Source organism: Neopelma chrysocephalum, unplaced genomic scaffold (assembly GCF_003984885.1).
Source record: "Neopelma chrysocephalum unplaced genomic scaffold, ASM398488v2 Primary Assembly neopelma1_128, whole genome shotgun sequence".
Classification (NCBI taxonomy): domain Eukaryota; kingdom Metazoa; phylum Chordata; class Aves; order Passeriformes; family Pipridae; genus Neopelma; species Neopelma chrysocephalum.
The window spans coordinates 1,482,076-1,500,229 of NW_020897790.1; the positions used below are offsets into that span (position 1 = coordinate 1,482,076).

The 18,154-nt window shown below is 45.9% G+C and overlaps 2 protein-coding genes across 3 annotated transcripts in view; both read left to right on the forward strand.

Moving 5' to 3' along the window:
• Window positions 1-650: 650 nt before the first annotated feature.
• Window positions 651-7,669, forward strand: DCK (deoxycytidine kinase). The gene is made up of 7 exons (XM_027698497.1): window positions 651-746; window positions 1,486-1,604; window positions 2,197-2,390; window positions 3,087-3,234; window positions 4,195-4,310; window positions 4,622-4,721; window positions 6,367-7,669. Exons 1-7 carry the CDS (start codon window positions 677-679, stop codon window positions 6,391-6,393), a joined length of 774 nt encoding a protein of 257 aa, XP_027554298.1. The 5' UTR covers window positions 651-676; the 3' UTR covers window positions 6,394-7,669.
• Window positions 7,670-11,238: 3,569 nt separating this feature from the next.
• Window positions 11,239-18,154, forward strand: part of SLC4A4 (solute carrier family 4 member 4) — a 139,838-nt gene continuing 132,922 nt past the window's right edge. For both annotated transcript variants that reach the window (XM_027698542.1, XM_027698545.1), the window contains exon 1: window positions 11,239-11,372. The gene's annotated coding sequence lies outside the window, so the exon portion shown is untranslated. The remainder of the gene's footprint in view (window positions 11,373-18,154) is intronic.

Consider the following 18,154-nt stretch of genomic DNA (forward strand, 5'->3'; position numbering starts at 1 on the left):
CCCGTCCAACCTGACCCTGGACACTTCCAGGGATGGGGCAGCCACAGTTTCTCTGGGCAACCTGTGCCAGGGCCTCCCCACCCTCACAAGGAAGGGTTTCTTCCTAAAGTAAAAAATCCCTTCCTAAAGTAATTCCTCCCTAAACTCAAGAGCTCCTTCCTAAATTTAAGAACTTCTTCCTAGTTGTTTTCAGCAACGGCCCTCTCAATTCAAGTGCCAGTGCTCTCCTTTTAAAAACCCAGCCACTTCTAAGGTATTCCTGGAGGATTTTTTACACAGGTCGTGGCGCGGCGGGGGGGTCCTTTCCCTCCCTTTTCTGTTGGTTTTGCGCTGTGTGTCGGGACGAAGGGAACCGCTGAGAACGGGAGCAGCTCGTGGCAGGAGTCATCGATGCGCTCCTCGTGCCGCTGCTCTTGCCTGGGTCGGTGGGTGGGCGGACGGGCGGGAGGGCGGGGTCGGCCGCGGCGCGCGGGCGTGACGTCACGGGCCGCCCCGGCGGGCCCGCCGCTGCCGCGCGCCAAATTTGAAGGCGCGCGCGGGCAGGCGCGGGCTGGTCTCGCGCCCCTCCTCGTGTCCCCCCAACCTCCTCGCGCCCTCCCTCGCGCCCCTTCAGGCGGGTCTCGCGCCCACCCCCCGCCTTCTCCCCTCAGGTGCCCTCGCGCTCCCTCGGGCCGCCATGGCCACCCCGCCCAAGCGCGGGCGGCACGACCGCCGCGTCAAGAAGGTCGCCGTGGAGGGCAACATCGGTGAGTCGGGGCCGTCACCGCTTTCGCGGGGAGCGGGGGAGTTTCGGGGGGGATAAAGAGGTGGCTCTCGCGGCGCTCGGGGGGTTCGGGCGTGGCTGGGGGCGGCACAGCTCTGCGGACCCCACGCTCGCCTCTCCCTCTCCCCTCTCTCCCTTCTGCCGGGGCTCTTCCCGCCCTGGCGGGGTGGGGCGGCGGGGATGCTTCCACAGGGTTTTCCTGGCCGTTTCCCCGCAAAAAAACCCGCTTTTAGTCAGGTCAGGAGGCACAAACAAGCCAATGCGTGAGGTCAGAGACTTTACCGCGACACCGTAAGAATTCTACGAAACTGACGCGATTTGCGATTTTATTTACAGTTTGTAACTCATTCACCTGTTTGTCGTTGACATTTTTTTTTCCCGCACTTTTCCCGCTCGTGGTGTAAAACTCCCAGAGTCCCAGAATCTCCCGAGCGGGAAGGGTCCCACAGGGATCACCCAGTCCTGGCCCTGCGCGGGACACTCCCAAAATCCCACCAGGTGCCTGAGGGTGTCGTCCAAACCCATGTAGATGCAGATAGAGAACCACCCTGTTGCTCCATTAATTGATGATCTGTGGAATGAGATGGGCTCTGCTTCAAGTCCAAAGTGCTTGGGCGTGGGAGACTGATTTGTGGGGATGGGAAGCGGAATTGTGCAGTGGTAAAATAACACCCCTGTGGGTGGTTTCTCACTGACAATCTTCCTGAATGCTTTTCCTACAGCTTCAGGGAAATCCACCTTTGTGAATATTCTGAAACAAGCCAATGAGGAGTGGGAAGTGGTTCCCGAGCCCATAGCTAGATGGTGCAATGTCCACCAAAACTCTGGAAATGACTGTGAGGTAAAAGAGAAAAAAACCCCAAATGTTCCTCTAATTTCAGAAATCCAGTATATCCAACAGGCTGGGTGTTTTTGCGATAGCAACACTTCTGCTGATTCCTTTCACAATGTTTGAGTTCCTCTTTTCTAGTTTGTTTGGTGTATTATGGAATAAGTGTTACTCAACATAAGGATACAAGTTCTACAAGCGCAAAAAGCCTTTTCCCTGTATCAAAGCAAGGGATGGGAAAAAGTGAGGCAGAGTTACTTGTAGCAACTCTGAACTATCCACATGAGTGCAGAGGGTTGTTTCTGGTGTGTGAAGGTGTCCTCTGCCATATCTAGGAAATAATGAACCACTGCTAAATGGTTTATAGTGGTGTTTTTTCTCCCAGCTACCCGTAATTCCACTGGCAATCCAGCTGCTGCCTGGTGGCCACAGTCTGCTGTGCAAGTGGCTTTTGAGAGACTTTCTTTTGATTTGGCAAAAATACAGTGTATTTTGGTAAAATCAGTGTAAGCTTAACGGGGATGTGTTGCTCCTGACTTCTCCTCAGCTGCCTTCTCTCAGAGTTAGGCAGTTCATTCTCTGCTTATTTCTCATTTGAATCCAGGAGCTGACCACATCCCAGAGGAATGGTGGGAATGTGCTGCGGATGATGTACGAGAAGCCGGACAGGTGGGCTTTCACTTTCCAGACGTACGCGTGTCTCAGCAGGATCCGAGCTCAGCTCAGCGCCCTCGAGGGCAAACTCCAGGACGTGGAGAATCCTGTGATCTTCTTCGAGCGGTCTGTCTACAGCGACAGGTGTGTGGGGCCCAAGTCCTCAGGGGGAACATCACAATTCTGCCAAGTAAAATCACAGGATAGTTGTGGTGGAAATGTGTCCAGGTGGGTTTGGAATGTCTCCAGAGAGGGAGATAGAATCACAGAATCAGTCAGTTTGGAAAAGACCTCTGAGGTTATCAAGCCCAACCTATGACCCAACACCACCTTGTCAACTAGACCATGGCACTGAGTGCCACGTCCAATCTTTCCTTAAACACCTCCAGGGATGGTGACTGTACACCCTCCCTGGGCAGCCTGTTCCAGTGCTCTGCTGCCCTCCTTGGAAGGAAGTTCTTCCTCATGTTTTAGTTTATGGCCAATAAAAAATACACAAATAAATGCCCTGTACTGCATTTCTGGGTTCAGAAGGTGGGATGTGATAACTGAATCCCATCCCGTAGTTCTTAGGAGTTCCCTTTGCTCTAAGATACTGACAATAAAGAGTGTACAAACCAGTCCTTTCGTGGGTTATTCCTGGACACCTGAGCTGTAAATGTTCCTGGTCTGTGTGGACACAGTTACAGGAGGAGTATACCAACTGTTTAATTCCACTCCAAGTGTACATCAGAGATGCTACAGATTTACTACTCAGCTTCTTCTCTAGTTACTTCAGGCAAACCGAGGATTCCTGTGTCCAAGCCAGTTTGTGTTTCTATCGCTGTTTTGTGTTCCCAGGTACATCTTTGCAGCTAATTTATACGAGTCTGATTGCATGACAGAGACTGAGTGGACTATTTATCAAGACTGGCACAACTGGATGAATGAGCAGTTTGGTTCAAGGCTGGTGCTGGATGGGATCATTTATCTCAGAGCCACTCCTGAGGTGAGGGATACAAATGTGTGACTGCACAGAGAACGAGAGTCCATGTTCTGTGCCTTGCCCCTCAAGGGTAGAGTCCACCTCAGGCTGCAGTGTTGCCCTGAACACTGTAATACTTGAGCTGTGACTAAGACTAACTCTGGAAATACTTAAAAAAAAAAAAGTTCTTTCAAGCGCAGCCTGTGTATTTTAAAATCAACTGTGATGATAACGGTTCTGTAATTATAAAAAAGAACACATGATAACAGCAAACCAGAAAATACCACTGGAACAAACCAAGCAACCCCGGGAAAGTACAAAATAGCTCTAGGAAGAGCTATTTTGCAGGGAATATAGCTGTACAGGGAAAAGAACAATTTATGTTCTTTTAGTAATTAACCAGTCACAGCTGGTTTGGGGGTGGCTATGAAGCCCCTACACCTGCGGCAGTGGAGCTAAGCCAGGTGAAAGCACTTCCTGTGCGTGGGGCCTTATGACTATGCTTTGATCTTGGGGCATCTGGTGTTTGTTTAAAAGGAGAGAATGCCATCATGAATATCTCTCTTGAGTATGAAACCTGCATGAACAGGGGAAAATGTGAGTTTAGAAGAGCTCTAATTAGCCTACAGATCACATCCATATTCCCTTGCTTCCAGTTTCCATGCTTTCAGCTTTGTTATGGTTGTAAACACTCCACAGTGTAGCACACTGGAGTAACTCGAGGGCTTTTTGGTTTTTCTATTTAAGAAAAGACCATGTATTTAAATTACAAAGTACAATACTTTAACAGTTTTGGCTTGTTGTTGATGCTTTGGATGTGCTCAGGATGGGAACAAATGATTTACTGCATTGGAAAACAGTTCCTAAGAGCCAGAAATATATGGTGAGATTTGGAAATGCCTGTCTGTAATGTCAAATGGATATTTCTGTGCTCTTGGCATGCAATACACCAATTTATTTATTTTTATTATCTTTTGCCTTTAGAAATGCTTGAATAGGATTTTCGTGCGAGGAAGAGATGAGGAACAAGAAATCCCCATTGAGTATCTGGAGAAGCTTCACTGCAAACATGAAAGTTGGCTCCAGCATAGGACACTGCGGTAGGGTTTGTTGAATGGTTCCTTAAGGGTGGATAAATCTTCGTAAGGGTGTTCCATAATGCTTTTTCCACCAGTGAAACTCCAGTTTTTCTTATGATTTGTAAAGCTAAACTCCAGGAACATTTCTATAATATTTCTATCAGTGCTAATGTATCCCAGGAGCCACACTGTAAATTCAGAACTCCTGGCTGTAATTTAGAGATGCAGTTCTTTTCGTGTGTTTCTCAACAATGGAAATGCTGGCAGGGACTTGGCTGCTGTCTGCTCTATTTTCAGCTACTAATATTTGCTTTGTTCCTCTCCCAATACAGAACAGATTTTGACTATCTACAGAAAATTCCAATTTTGACGCTAGATGTTAATGAAGATTTCAAAGGCAAAAAGGACAGATACGACCACATGATCGAAAAGGTAAAATTTCACAAATGGTTTAGGTTACTCTAATTACACTTCACTGTCCAATCATCCTTCTAAAATATTAGAGTCATAGAGTTACATGCAGGTAAGGAACAGTCTTGTAGCCTGCTGCAAAGCTTACTTTAAACCCAGGCCAAACCTTCAACATTTAACTGCTCAGGTATTTGGTATTTGAATCCCTTTGGGATTCCAGCGAGGACAACTTGCCTTTTATCTGAGCAGTTGCAATGACTTACAGACCTCAGCAGTGGGACACACAACTTCTTCTGCTCTGTGGAAATAAACTATTACCTCACGAGCAAAGCAGCTTGGTCCTTTGATCTCTGCTGATCCACCCCCAAGTGGAACTGTTCACCTGATTAAAACCAGTCTTCCTGGTCAGGCTTGTTAATCGATGGAATGACAGGACGTGGCAGCTGTGGGGGGCACATGCTTCCCACTGCACAGGATGAGATGAGGCTCGGGAGACTAAATACGGATTTTGGAGGAGTTTATTCTGGTGTAGCTGGCAGGTTATCTGGGAATAGCCTAAGCCCTGTGTGGGCCCTTTTTCTGGCATTTCCTAAGTGGAGCCCCAGAACTGCTGCACTCGATGAGCTGTGCTGTGGGCTTTAGTGTGTGCTGATGTCCCACAGAAACCCAGAACCTGTGTGCTTCCTTGCCTCATCTGGAAACTCTGCCTGGTGTGTAAATGCAGACAAGGTTCTCCAAGTGGGATTGCTGGTGCCACTCTCTAAAGTGGAGGGTGGCTTTCTGGTGATTCCTTTCAAGTTGCAGTCTTGGCACAGTTATTTGTTCTCTTCTGTACAGGAAGGGATTTGACCTCTTTTTTTTTTTTTAATCCCATGTCCATGAGCCCTGACCTGGGAAGGGAAGGGTCACAGTTGGAGAGTGTGGTCCAAGATCCGTTTCCATTTCTCATCAAGAATTTGGACAAAACGTTTACAGATGGGCTCTGTGTAGGAGAGCCTCTGCCAAAAGAGTCACACTGGTTCTCTAGTAACTGGTCTGTTCCTTTCTGTGGAGTAGCCTGGCTGGAGTGGGCAGAAAGGAGAATGCCCCCAGTTCAGGCTGTATCACAGCCTAGTTGCTAGGATGCTCCTGACACTTAAAGGCAGCAGTTGTGAGCCTGGTGTTGATGTGCAGTATCGTTGTTTTTCCAAGCACTGTGGTTTCAGTAGGTATTGCTTTATTATTTCTTTGCCAGCCTCATTCCAGGGAACATCCTGATTAGGTGCCCTGAGTTGTTCACTGGCATTAAATCCCAACGGTGTCCTGGCAGTGGGCGTGACTCAGTGGTTTCCAAATGACAGCTGTTTTGAGGTGGTCATTATCCTCCTCGTGTTTGGGTTACACCTGCTTTTAAAGTAACTCCTTTGTGACTGTGGGCTGCAGTTCAGGACCGTGGGAGGACTGAGCACCATTCCAGTGTGTCTCTCCCTGCACTTGCTAAATTACAGGTACCACGTCTGGGAACGTTCTTGATGGACAGGTAATGGCATGGCCAAGCCCAAGATCCTTTTTCCTTGTTTCTTTAGGTTGTGGTAAAGCATAAAGCAGCGGAGAGGCAAACAGAGTTGCTGTCTATTTCTGTTGATAAACACTTAGTGTGATTGACAATATTTGTTTCTTTTTGCAGGTCAAAGAATTTTTGAGCACATTATAATCCTCTTTGAAGTGCAGACAGAGCCAAACCATTCCAAACATCTGTGCGATCAAAGTCTCAAGTGCAGCTTCTGCTTTTATAGGGGGCCTCTGGAGAGGCAGGACTCAATCCTGGTGATTTGACTGTGAGGAACAAATAAACTTTGTGAATAGGGAAATTACTAAATAAATCAGTATGTCTGTTCAGTATTGTGTTAAGTAACACACACAGATTCTGAAGAGACAAGGATTCTGAGCGTTCCCAAATATTGCACCAGTTTTTGATCAGACTGATGAGTTCTAGAGTATTTTATAGATTTTTTAAATTAATTTTTTATCCAGTTGCTATTTAATTTTTGAGAAGGTAGTGGTTTTTTAAATCTTTTCAATGTTTTTTAGTGGCATTGATTTGTAATGGATGTCTTGTTCTGAAGAAGGAAAAAGTGAAAACCATTTTTGCTGCTAAGGGAATTGCAATGTAACCTGGAGTTTTATATTTTAAGGTACCAAATATGTCATCTGATGATTTTGGTAGATGAAGTTCTTCACAGAATACATGAATTAAATGCAAATAAGGCTGACATTCTGTAGCTGTCAAATGAGATTTTATATTTGTTTTCAATATGCACTGCCAACTAGGATATTCAGAGGCTTTCTGTTTTCTAGCATGTTTGTTTGTTGGGTTTTTTTACCCTTTCTTTAAAGCTTTTATTAAAACAGCTGTTTTTGTTGTTGATAAATCCTCTTCTCCTGGAGAGGAATATGTTTGCTTGCTGGGTACCGTAATAGGAAGAAGAACATTTTCCAAATGGCCTCCATCTGTAAATGATGTGTTTAGAAGCCATCCCATGATCGCATTTGGGATGTCAGAGGTTGCTTCCTGCCTTTGTTCCAGCTGCTCCATGTGTTTCCTGGGCCTTCTGGGTGCTTATATCAGATCCTGCACTATTTGAAGTAGGCTGTCCTGTCTCAACTGCTTCGAGTCAGAAGGGGACACCTGTGTGGAGTGGCTGCTGCTCCTTCTTGTATTAACTGAGCCTCTTGTTGCAGGTGCAGAAAACACAAACTTGTCAGGGTGCACATCTCACGTGTTGGGTTTTATGAGCTGCTTTGTTCTGCTTTAAACGTTTCTGAGTGCACAGCTGGCTTTTGAAGGCAAAATTGTATTGCAAAGCATTTTATTGTCTACCTTGGTGCCGCTGTTACCCGCTGGTTGGAGATGAGATTTCTTCCTTTGTGGCTGCAATTGTGCTGGCATTCTCTAACCATTGGCTGAAAAATAAAAGTGGTTGGAAAGACTTTTTCAGTGCCTAATGCTGTTGGGTCTCTTGTCTCATAAAAGAAGTAATATTGTGGATTGCTGGTATGTAATACTGGTACAATGGATTGACTTGAAGGTTGTGGATTCTTGGTGAATGTGATGTAAAAAGTTACCTAAGATTTCTGAGAAACTGACTGGCTTCATTTTTTTTTTTCATGTGTGGGAAATGAACTTATGGGGGGTAGAGACACAGGATTACATAAACTGCATCATATGTGTAACAGTGCTCAGTACAAGTGTGTTGTATAACATTCGTATTGTGGTGGAAAGTAGAAGGAGTCTGGCAGAAAATCTTGTGTGAGACTTGAAGGTTGCCCAGTGAAAGGAAAGATTTTAAGATCTTTGCTCCAGAAAGGAAGTGAAGTGGAATGGATGAAGATTCAGTTCAGATTTACTTGAAACACATAGTAGAAGCTTTTAAAATGTTCTCGGCAAGAGTCTGAACAGTAACAACTTATTTTGACTAACAGTGCAATTATTCCTACAGTTTCAGCTGTCAAAATTGTGGATTTAATTACAGGAATTGGAATGACAGTGCTCGTTGCAAGAAAGTAAACATGTCTGAGTTCTAATAAAGGCTTCTTTTGAAACCCATCACAGAGAGCACACAGAAATTCTGTGGCAGGTTATCTGCAGCCTGTTCCAGAAAGCTTTACAAAATCTCTGCCTGCCAAGTTTGGGTTGGAAGGAGCGAAGTCATGACCAATTATTAGAATGTTTTTAATTGGTGTGCAGAAAAAAACAATACCAAACCCCAAACACACACCCCACTGGCCCCCGAGCTTCTGGGGGCTCTGGAAGTGGCCAGGCTGGAGCACACGGAGCTGTATGTAGGACACACAGCACCAGGGATGGCCTGAGACTCAGCTTAAACCTCAGCTCCAACAGTGCCTCAGCCTTCTGAATCTGTCAGTATTTCCTTGGCTTAAATCTATTCCTAGGCTTCCACGAACCAGGATTGTTCTGTTGGGTTTTGCCTATTAGAGATGCGAAAATTTTCTGCCCTGGTGTCTGCTGTTTGGGTGAGGATGGTTTTTCAGCCTCTGGGTCTTGTGTCCCTTCCTCTTCCCTTGGGTGAGAGATACTCCAATGGAATTGCCTAGGAATGCTTGCTTGTTTTAATTAAGTGGGTTTCTTCCAGTTAGGATGCAGATTAAATGACTGATTAGTACTGTTTTAATTGTGATGCAAGTACCTGGGTGAGCAGTGGTCTTTATATTGCCTTGTTTTATTCTCGGTCCTTGTGGTTGTTTTCTATGTAGTGCATTTTAAGTTCTCTTCATAGAAACACTTCTTAGAACAGCAACCAATTTTATAGGTAGAACCTAATTTTCTATAATTTTGTGTCAGTTACTTGTACTGTTTTCTGTTTACTTAAGCAGACTTCATAGTAATGGGATTGTACATAAAATGTGATTAGTATTGAGAGGATCTTGTTCTTTTTCCAGTAATTAGGCACTGAGGAGTCTCTTTGTGAAGTAAAGTGACCCAGGAGAAACTCTCCATAAACTATTAAGCATAGACCAAGGAAGTCTGTATGTATGTGCAGTAATTAAGAATATCTTATCAAAAACCATTGTGCAAGTGCTTGTGCCAAGGGGTTTCGGCATAGCCAGGTATAGGGGCTCCCAGGTGATTTTTTCCCAGCTCCCATTTAGACTCTCTGCGTGACCACGAGTAAATAAATCACTCTTTGCCTCAGTCTTTTCATCTTTAAAATATTGATACCTCCCCATGCCTTCAGGAGGCTGGGAGGATGCGCTAGTTAATATTGATGTGCTCTTTTGTAGGTCTGAAGTGCTCTGTTAAATAATTGAGGGGGAAGGCAGCCCTGGTTTTATTTTTTTTTCTCTGGGATGTTTGGATGCCCCTGGCCCAGATTCATGGCCAACACAACTTATTTATTTGTTTAAAAGATATTAAAAGCCATCAGTGCAACGTTGGCTGTATTGAAGTTAGTTTGCTGAAAAGTACAGCCACTGAAAACACCGTCTGTGAGGAGAGGAAACTTAGGAGTAGTTGGATCTTGAAATAAAGACTGATGGCAAAAGCTGTGCTGCAGTCCCTGTAGCTATAGAGGCAACGGGGAGATCTGTGCCGGAATCTGCCACAGGAGGTCATGGTGTCCCTGGGTCTCACTCGCTGGGCTGGCTGCGAGAGGAGCATTAGGGCTTTAACAGTGAATGGCTTTGGAAAAGGTAAAGAAGGAAGAGGTCACTTCCTCTCTGGGCCACAGCAAAAACATAAAACTGATGAATAAATACTCTACTGAAGGAGATAAATCTTGCTGTGGGGAGGGAGGGAGGGGAATAAAGCAAACCCCGCTGGATTAAGTGAATGACTAGAAAAGGCTGAGTTAATGGGAGGGGTTTGGTCAGCAGAAGGTCTTCCGTGCAGCCACCAGCTGTTTGTGTGCTGTGAGTGAATATTAGCGCATGGATAACACTAATCCTGGGGTGTCTGAGCCGTGGCAGCCTTTAGCTCTGAGCTATCCGGCCCAGACACAGCCCTGAGCAGTGCTGGGAAGGGAAGCACTGAGCAGTTCTGCTGCATGAGGCCCTGCACAGCACTGCATGTGCCAAATGAACCTGAACTGGGGATGCTGGTTCAAAGCCACTAGTGACGAGGAGTGTGGATTCCACACCGGGAGTAAGCAGTGAAGGGCTTTATTTTCCCTTAGGTTGGTATAATGTAATGCTCAGAGCCCAAATTGGAGGCTGTGGTGTGCAGGTGACTTTTGTTCTTGGGTCTAAGTTTCAGTCCATGGTATAGGGAACACGAGAGCAGTGTAAATAAGAACATGGTGCATGGTAAATGAGAGTGCAGGCTATATTACCTGTTCATTGGATTTCTGCTGACTGCTCTTCCCAATGTCCTGGGCAGGCTGGACATTCCATATACCTATCTCCAGGATGTCAAGGTTGTGCAGCTTGCACCACGGATGTTTGCTGGCTCATAGTACTGACTGGCTTGGAAAAAGGCAGTTGGTTCCTGAGGGTTATTTACAAAGATGATGCCACTGCAGCTCTTTCAGAGGACATGCTGTGCTTTCTCCTGTCCTGCGTTTTGTGCTTCTCTCTCTGATTTCCTTCTGAGCTGTTGTGAGTTGTCTTTTAGTAACTGCTAAAACCACAATCTTGTACAAGTCATAACAGACGTGTTAAAGCCAGTGTTTAACTTGGATGCAGCCTCCCTGAGGATGTGGCTTCTGCCCTGTTCTACCTGGGTGTCTTAGGTGTTCTACTCCTTTTTTCCAAGCAGTTCTGCTGAGTTAGCCCACCTGATTGCTGGGGCTCTTCCTAACTCCCCCTGGTTTCAGCTCTGTCCATGGATGTGCGTTGACAATGTGCCCTTTTTGTCATAATTCCCCCCAGATTTGCCTCCTCTGGTTTGTTAAAACGATGGCTGTTGCTCCCTGCTGAGCCTCCCCTGCACCTGTGGCACGTGTGGCGTTGTCCTCGCTGTGGCTCGTGGCCTTTACCCCGACCCCTCAGCCCAGCACAGTGGCCTCAGGTCATTGACTGGCTTGTTGGTCAGTCACCTGGGTCCTGTCCGAGCTGCGCCTCGTGAGGAGAACGCCCGCGCTCACAGAAAGCAGGACCTGACTCCTTAGGTATCACCCCTGAGCTGCAACGCTGCTGCTTTCCTCGGGCTTTCCTGCAATGGTCCAGCATAGTCGGGTAGGTGTTCCAGGTGCTCTGGTCCTTGCCAAAGTTTCTGTGTGTTGTGACACGGGAATATAGCTCAGTTTTGTGGAACTGAGCAGTTTTAGGTCTTGGAGAGTGAACTGAGGTTCCTTGAGGCTGAGAGCTCTCCTTTTCTCAGGTACTCTCCATTGTCAGTGTGCCTTGTGCTGCTGTGTGTGTAAGTGCTGAGATGCTATGGCATGGTACATTCTAGAGATTAATTCTTACTGTGCTTGCCAAATCTCATGGCTGTATCACCACTTAAACTTGGGTGATACACATTTGCTGTTCTTTAACTCATGTAAGTAATGGCTTTTGGTGAGATCTGTTAATGACTTGCAGTTAATGACCTCTGCCTGCAGTGGGGCTGATGGAATTTGTCCATGCCGGAGCTGAGTCATTAGCTCTTCCCATCTAAAAGTTTCCTTTCCTCTGAAGGTTGCTCACCCATGATACACTCCAAGTGATAATGCATCTTGCTTTTATGTTTTATTGACGGTCTGCACTTGCCCGTTGCTCTCAGATGAGGACACCTCCAGCATCTGGTTGCACTGTTGGCTTTCAATACTGCTGTTAGCATTGCTGCTGGGATCGCCGGTACAATCCAGCTGGAATCATATCGGCAGGAGGTCAGAAAGCTTTGCTGAAAGTGTAACAAATTGTGTTTGCTTGTTGTGGAACACACACTGAAGGTGTCCGGATCTTTCGAAGCACTTCTGCTGTACCCTCCTTTTAGCCACTTTCGTCAGGAATTTTCTGTGTCTCTGCTTTTGTTGTGCTGCCTGTGAGGGTTTTTTGTTTGTCTGTTCTACTCCGCTTGTCTCTAGTGCTGGAATATAACCCAGTTCTCCCTCCTCCTCTGTTGTGCCACTTCCTATGGGCTGAACCTTTGCATTTCATTTCCCTACACTGGCACGTACGTTGGATGGGAACACCTGCACTGTGCTGTCACTTCACCTCCTCAGCTCCAAGCCTGGGTATTTAGGCTAAAGTACTGGCTGTTCCCATCCTGATCCTTGCCTCGGATAGCTGTAGTTGTTTTAGGTCTTGGAAGACATTTCTGTAGGGGATCGGATCTGTCCTATGACATTTCCTGCTGGCTGGAATAAGATATCCCTTGAATGATCTTTGCTTTCACTAGGAAGTACTTAAAGTCTTGAAATTCAATGTAGACACCAGAATTCTCAGCCTCTTAATGTAAGTACTGATTTTCACTTCTTCTTGGTTTCAGGATGTTATGTTTGGTGATTTTTGTTTGGTTTTGGACAGTGCAACCCCACAAACCTTTCAGTGCTCTCTCATCTCTGTTACCAGTTGGCAGATTACAGCACTGGTTAAAAAATGCCTGTTACCAATGTATGTAGTTTGGTCTAAGTTTTTGTTATTGTCGTGTTTGTTTGTTTGGGTTTTTTTTAGAGGACTGTGGGCTGTTTGTAAAAATAGCTTTAATCTGAAATAATCCCCAAACTGTTAGTATTTGGTAGTCCTTGGTTCTGGGGGTGACTGCTGCTGACAGTGCGAGGTCTTGGACAGGTTGCTGTTCCGAGCATGACTCATCCATAGCACCTGTACTGCTGATAGCAAGGTGTGCCTCGAGGTTTGTTCCGTATTTTTAACCTTTTAACTGCTGTGGAGGTGGTTGGGGAGGATGGAAGGAGCTAAAGGGAAGTTCTTAGTGTCTGTTTTTTAAAAGGAAGGGGGTTGAAATGGATGTTAAGCGAAATAGATTTCGTTACGAGGCAGATGTTGGACAGGGAGATGCTCATATGGTAGAGCTGACTCTCTTCTTACTGATATGACTCTTACAGTTTTATTCATCTGGCAGGATATGAGAGAGAATGAGATGCCTTGGACTGAATCTTTGGCTCATGTTCACTATTGAAGCTTCATTTCCAAAATAGCTCCGTAGAAATCAAACCAAGGAACAGAGATCATAGAGATGGAGAAGCTTTGAATCCTTACAGGAAACAGCGCTGCTGTAATCCAGGGGGAGACTGAAGTATTTGTAGGCTAGCTTTGAAGCAGGCTATTGCTAAATGGAATCCATTAGGATCTCTGTGGCACGCACAATCCACCGGGACTCTTGGGAAATAAGGCTGGAGTGGCTTGCACACAGTGGCTGGGGCTAGTGGGGCCATGCTCCCACAGGGACACAAACACGGATTCTGCCTCAGCAGCACCGTGTGCTGGGGACATTCTTGTCAAACGGCAGCATTTCATCAGTGCTTCTGATTTGCACAACCACGAGAGAGGAGAATCCCATCCACAGGATGGGTTTTTTTGGTCCTTCAGTGGTCAAAAGGAGGGTTCTCAGCTATTTTGAGACACCCATGTTGATTGGCAAATTTGGAACTTGTGGACTAGCAGTCCTTAGTGCTGCTTCAGGGCACTTTGACAGATGTGATATGCTTTTAGGGAACCAATGTCAGCCTCCTGAGAGCTTTTGCTGTTAGTTTTTGCAAATCCTTTGTCCCCTGGCCTCAGGAATCTGCAGCCTCCAGCTTGGAGCTAGCTTGACCTGGAGCTATTGCTTTGAATTACAGTGTGTTCCTTACTGAAATGACTGAGTGAGGGGTGGGAAAGGGCAACAACCTGAATAGAGCAGAACACATCATGTAACTCACTGAGGGAATGAGGTGAGCAGGGGCTAGACCAGTAGGTTTACAAACCTTAGAAAGAAATTGATTGATGGAATTTTACTTGCAGGTTTGGAAGTAAAACGCTGAAAGGTCTGCTCAGTAGTGAGAGGTTTTTGTTGTTGCCTAAGAAGGATAAAAATTTACCTGCTTTTCTGTAGCTGACAACTCTACCAAGAAGTGGGAAGTGTCAGCTAAAGGCATGCCTGAAGAGCTATTGCAGTGTATGGAGTTTAACTCCCATACCTGATGGAAGGGAAGAGGGACAGAGAGGGGGTTAGGAATGTTCTATGCCTCTAACCTGTTACCTTGAGTGGTTGCCAAAGCACTCAGAGAGCAGGTGGGTGCTGAGCTCCTGCCTTGCCAGTGACACGGCAAAACCTCTGTGCTGGCTCCTGCGTGCTGGACTAGTGAGGGAGCAACAGTGGGAGAACAAGGGTAAGTCCCTCGAGGAAGTTTAAGATCCTTGCTTTTCTCTCTCTCTAGAAGGTCTGTATGTCCTGGGCCAATTCCCAAGGGAGCTGTTTGGTGTTCTGCTCCTCATAGGTGGTGGGAGAAGGGGCTGAGCAGTCTTGCTGTCAGCCTACCGTGACGATGAAGTGGGACACGCTCTGCCTTATCAGTTCCATATCTAGACCCAGGGCACTGCTGCCACTCGAGGCTCATGCAAGTAGGAGAAGCAGTTTCCAAGGGGCTGGATGCTCCAGGGATGGTCGTAGAGTCTGGCCTTTACACCGGTGAATAAGGACTGCTTTGAAGGGGATCTACTGATACTTTTCTCTGCCAAATAAACATGTTAATAACTAAATAAGGCCATTACAAACCTGACAGGCTGCTTTGTCTTCTGCTGGCACAGTTACTTTGGTTAAAAAGATCTTTCTGTCAGTGCAGGTTTTGCCTGGGAAAGCTGGAATAATTTCTTTCAGCAAGAGTTAGTTTTCACCAGGAAAGGCTGTGCTCACCCTACGAGCCCTTTGCTGGCATCAAGCAAGGTGGAGGTGTACTGACAGTGAGCTCCCAGCACGGGCCTGTCCTGGGAGTAAAGGTCTGGGCACAGCTGTTTATTTGAACTGGGACTTAGCTAAGCACATGTTGTGAGAGAATGAAGGTTTGTTGGTTTTTTATTTTTTTTCCCCTGGCACGTAGCATATTATCAAAGAGAAACCCACCAAATTAGCCTGTGGGGTTTTTTGTTTGTTTTCTTAATAGCGTCTCCCAGTTAGGAAAACATGCTCAGAAAGGACTTGGGAAAGAGCCATTTTTGATCCCAAACCTGATGGTGTTCTTGAGCCTCTCCTGTCTCCATTTCATGTCTTAAATTTGGTGGGGTGAGAGGGAAAGTGATCTCTAATCCAGCTAAACACACCTGACTGCAAACTTGGGTTTATTTGCTCAAGATTGAGATACGCAGAGGAGCTCTCTGTCAATGTTTAATGAAAGGGGTTAGAGTGGTGGTTTGTTCTGACACTCATAAATTTGAAATACTTGTGCTTTTGAGTACGGGTTGCGTGGTCTGTCTCTTCTTTTTCTCTTCTTGGTATCTGAGTTCCGCTGGGTTAGAGAACAAGTGTACTCGGTTTTTACAAGTCACTGATGGGAGATGGAGAAAGGAAATGTTTAAGGCACAACTCAGCTTCTCAGAGAAAGCATGTGTCTAAACTTCTGTTCTGTGAGAAAGTTGATTTTCCCCCGTGCCAAGAGGGTTCTGCTCCAGCAGAAGGAACATCATGAGGGGTGGAACTGAGCTGACTCTTACTGCTTTGGAAAAAGATTACTGTAGGAACGTTAAAAACAGTATTGTTGAGATACTAAGATGAAAAATATGCTGCAAATATAAATAATGTGGAGGAAAGTGGCCTCTGTTTGTGAAATATGCATTGCTGTAGTATTGAGAGATCCATTTCACCCTGGAGCTCTTCGCTTATCTTCTGTCAGAAAGGAACTGGGCATGTTTAGATGTTACCTAAGAAAAGGGAAAGGGCGTTATGACCTCCTTGTAATTAATGACTTCCTTGTAATTAATGCATTTGATTACAATTGATGTGGAGCGGTGAGTCTTTGCAGAGGTTGGTGAAAATCCCCACCCCAGCCCCACTGCTGATTTCACTGCTGTTACCAATTGCTTACCACAGCAGTGCACTCCTTGCCCCTGGCATCCTGTTGTTGCACAACCTCGTCTGCAGTGATTTGCAGCAATATTCTGATTAGATTGGGTATTGGTGTCCATCTATTTGTTTGTTTAAAGCTGAATGCTTGTGGTACATGTCTCTTGAGTGGCTGAAAGAAGTTCAGAGGCAGTAGAGTGTCACTGACAGGTTATTTAAGAATGTAAAACTAGCTTTGCTGAACTGTGGATCTCCTTTGGTAGAACAGGCCCCATGGGAACAGTCTCTAGTAGTGGTTGGGGCTGATCACAGATTGGCTTCAGTGAACGAGTTTCTCACACACTTGTAGCACAGAATTTATTACTTACACAGACTCGTATCTGTTAAGAAATTAAAAATTTCCTTCTTTTTTTGTTACAAAGCCTGCAGCCTTTCTAACCTTTTCTGCAACTCCATCCTCCTGAATCATGGAATCACAGATTGGTTTGGGTTGGAAGGAACCTTAAAGCTCATTGATTTCCAACCCCCTGCCATGGGCAGGGACACTTTCCACTATCCCAGGTTGCTCCAAGCCCCATCCAACCTGGCCTTGGACACTTCCAGGGATGGGGCAACCACAGCTTCTCTGTGCCAGTGTCTCTCCACTCTCACAGGAAACAATTTCTTTTGTATATCTAGTCTAACTGCCCTCTGTCAGCATTTTCCTTGTATTCCATGACTTGGTGGCTTTGCTTGACATGTTCATGGAATTTGGCCTCGTGCGTTTGAAGAGGTTCTGTGTAAATATGTGATGGTCCCCAGTGTGGACTCTGCCAAGGGACTTAGTGAACTCTTCCCCACAGAAGATTTTTCTTCCTTGTATTTCTAGATAAAATGGTGTCATTGTGCCGTGGGTAACTTCCCAGTAATTCGAGGTGTTTGTGTACCAGCTGGAAAGGAGCAAAGTGAGCTTCCTTCTTCCATGAGATTCTCACCAAGTTTACTGTGTTGTTAGAGGTTTGTTGGGCAGCTCATGCTTTAATATGACTTACTGTTGAGTTTGTTTTCCATAATGGTTTGGGAAAGCTGATTATGTTTTCCTCCCAGTCCAGGAACGATTGCTCATCCTTTCCCATCACGGAGGCACTGGTTGGAAAAAGGCAAAGATTTCACAACTTTTCGGAGCCAACTGTATTCCTTCATTGCTGAGAGCCCTCTAGCACTCTCCTTATCTGCCTTAGAAGAAAAACGCAGCCTGTGTTAACATGCTTCATTTCATTTCTCCCTCTGACTCCACCTAACCTGGCACAGTCTGGGACCATTCCTGACTTTTACTCGAGGATTGTCTGTGATTTAGCTTAATCCTTTGCCTTGTTGTCATCAGGGATGTCACCTCACTCTCCTGCCACCCCTGTAAGATGTCACTCTGTTTTCCTGGCAGTGCTTGGATTTGCACAGGAGCAGAGTTTCTAAACTGATGCGTTTTGCCACTTTCTGCATAAGCTTTAGAAGGAGCTTCTAGGTATTGTTGTGTTTGGGAAAAAATGTGCCTGCAGCATCTAAACCAGAGTCTGTAGTCAGGGATGCCAAACGTGGAGTGCTGTTCTGTAACCACACACAACACAGCTACTACTCAGTGATCTTCACAGCTCATTATGGGTTTGGGTTTTGCTGTCTCATGGATGCCTTTCCTGTAATCTCTTAGCACAAGGAGTCTGAGTTTTGGCTTTCTTTTCTAGAAAGGTTCCCTGAAGGTTTTCTGTATAGCAACCTGGCCAATTCCTGCCTGCCCCAGCTGACTGAGGAGCTGTGGGTGTCAGAGTGCACATGTAAGGGCAGTTTTACAGTACAGATTTGGAAGGGACATCCTTAGGGAACCCAGCATAGTGGCAAAAGCATGGCTCTGTACCCAGGCCAGTACTAACTCCTGAAAATAATTCCCTTACTGACGTACTGATCCTTCTGAGAATTGTCCTTGGTGCTCAGCTTCAGGATTTCCCAGACTTGCCCACAAGTTGAACAGTTCTGGGTGTGTGCATGTGTGTTGTGGGGAGGT

Bases quoted from the DNA above. Each gene is read 5' to 3' on its own strand.
- DCK (XM_027698497.1), top strand. From the start codon at position 677: ATGGCCACCCCGCCCAAGCGCGGGCGGCACGACCGCCGCGTCAAGAAG. The intron at 1,605-2,196 runs GTAAAAGAGAAA...ATTTGAATCCAG, and splicing joins ACTCTGGAAATGACTGTGAG to GAGCTGACCACATCCCAGAG. The intron at 4,722-6,366 runs GTAAAATTTCAC...TTCTTTTTGCAG, and splicing joins ACGACCACATGATCGAAAAG to GTCAAAGAATTTTTGAGCAC.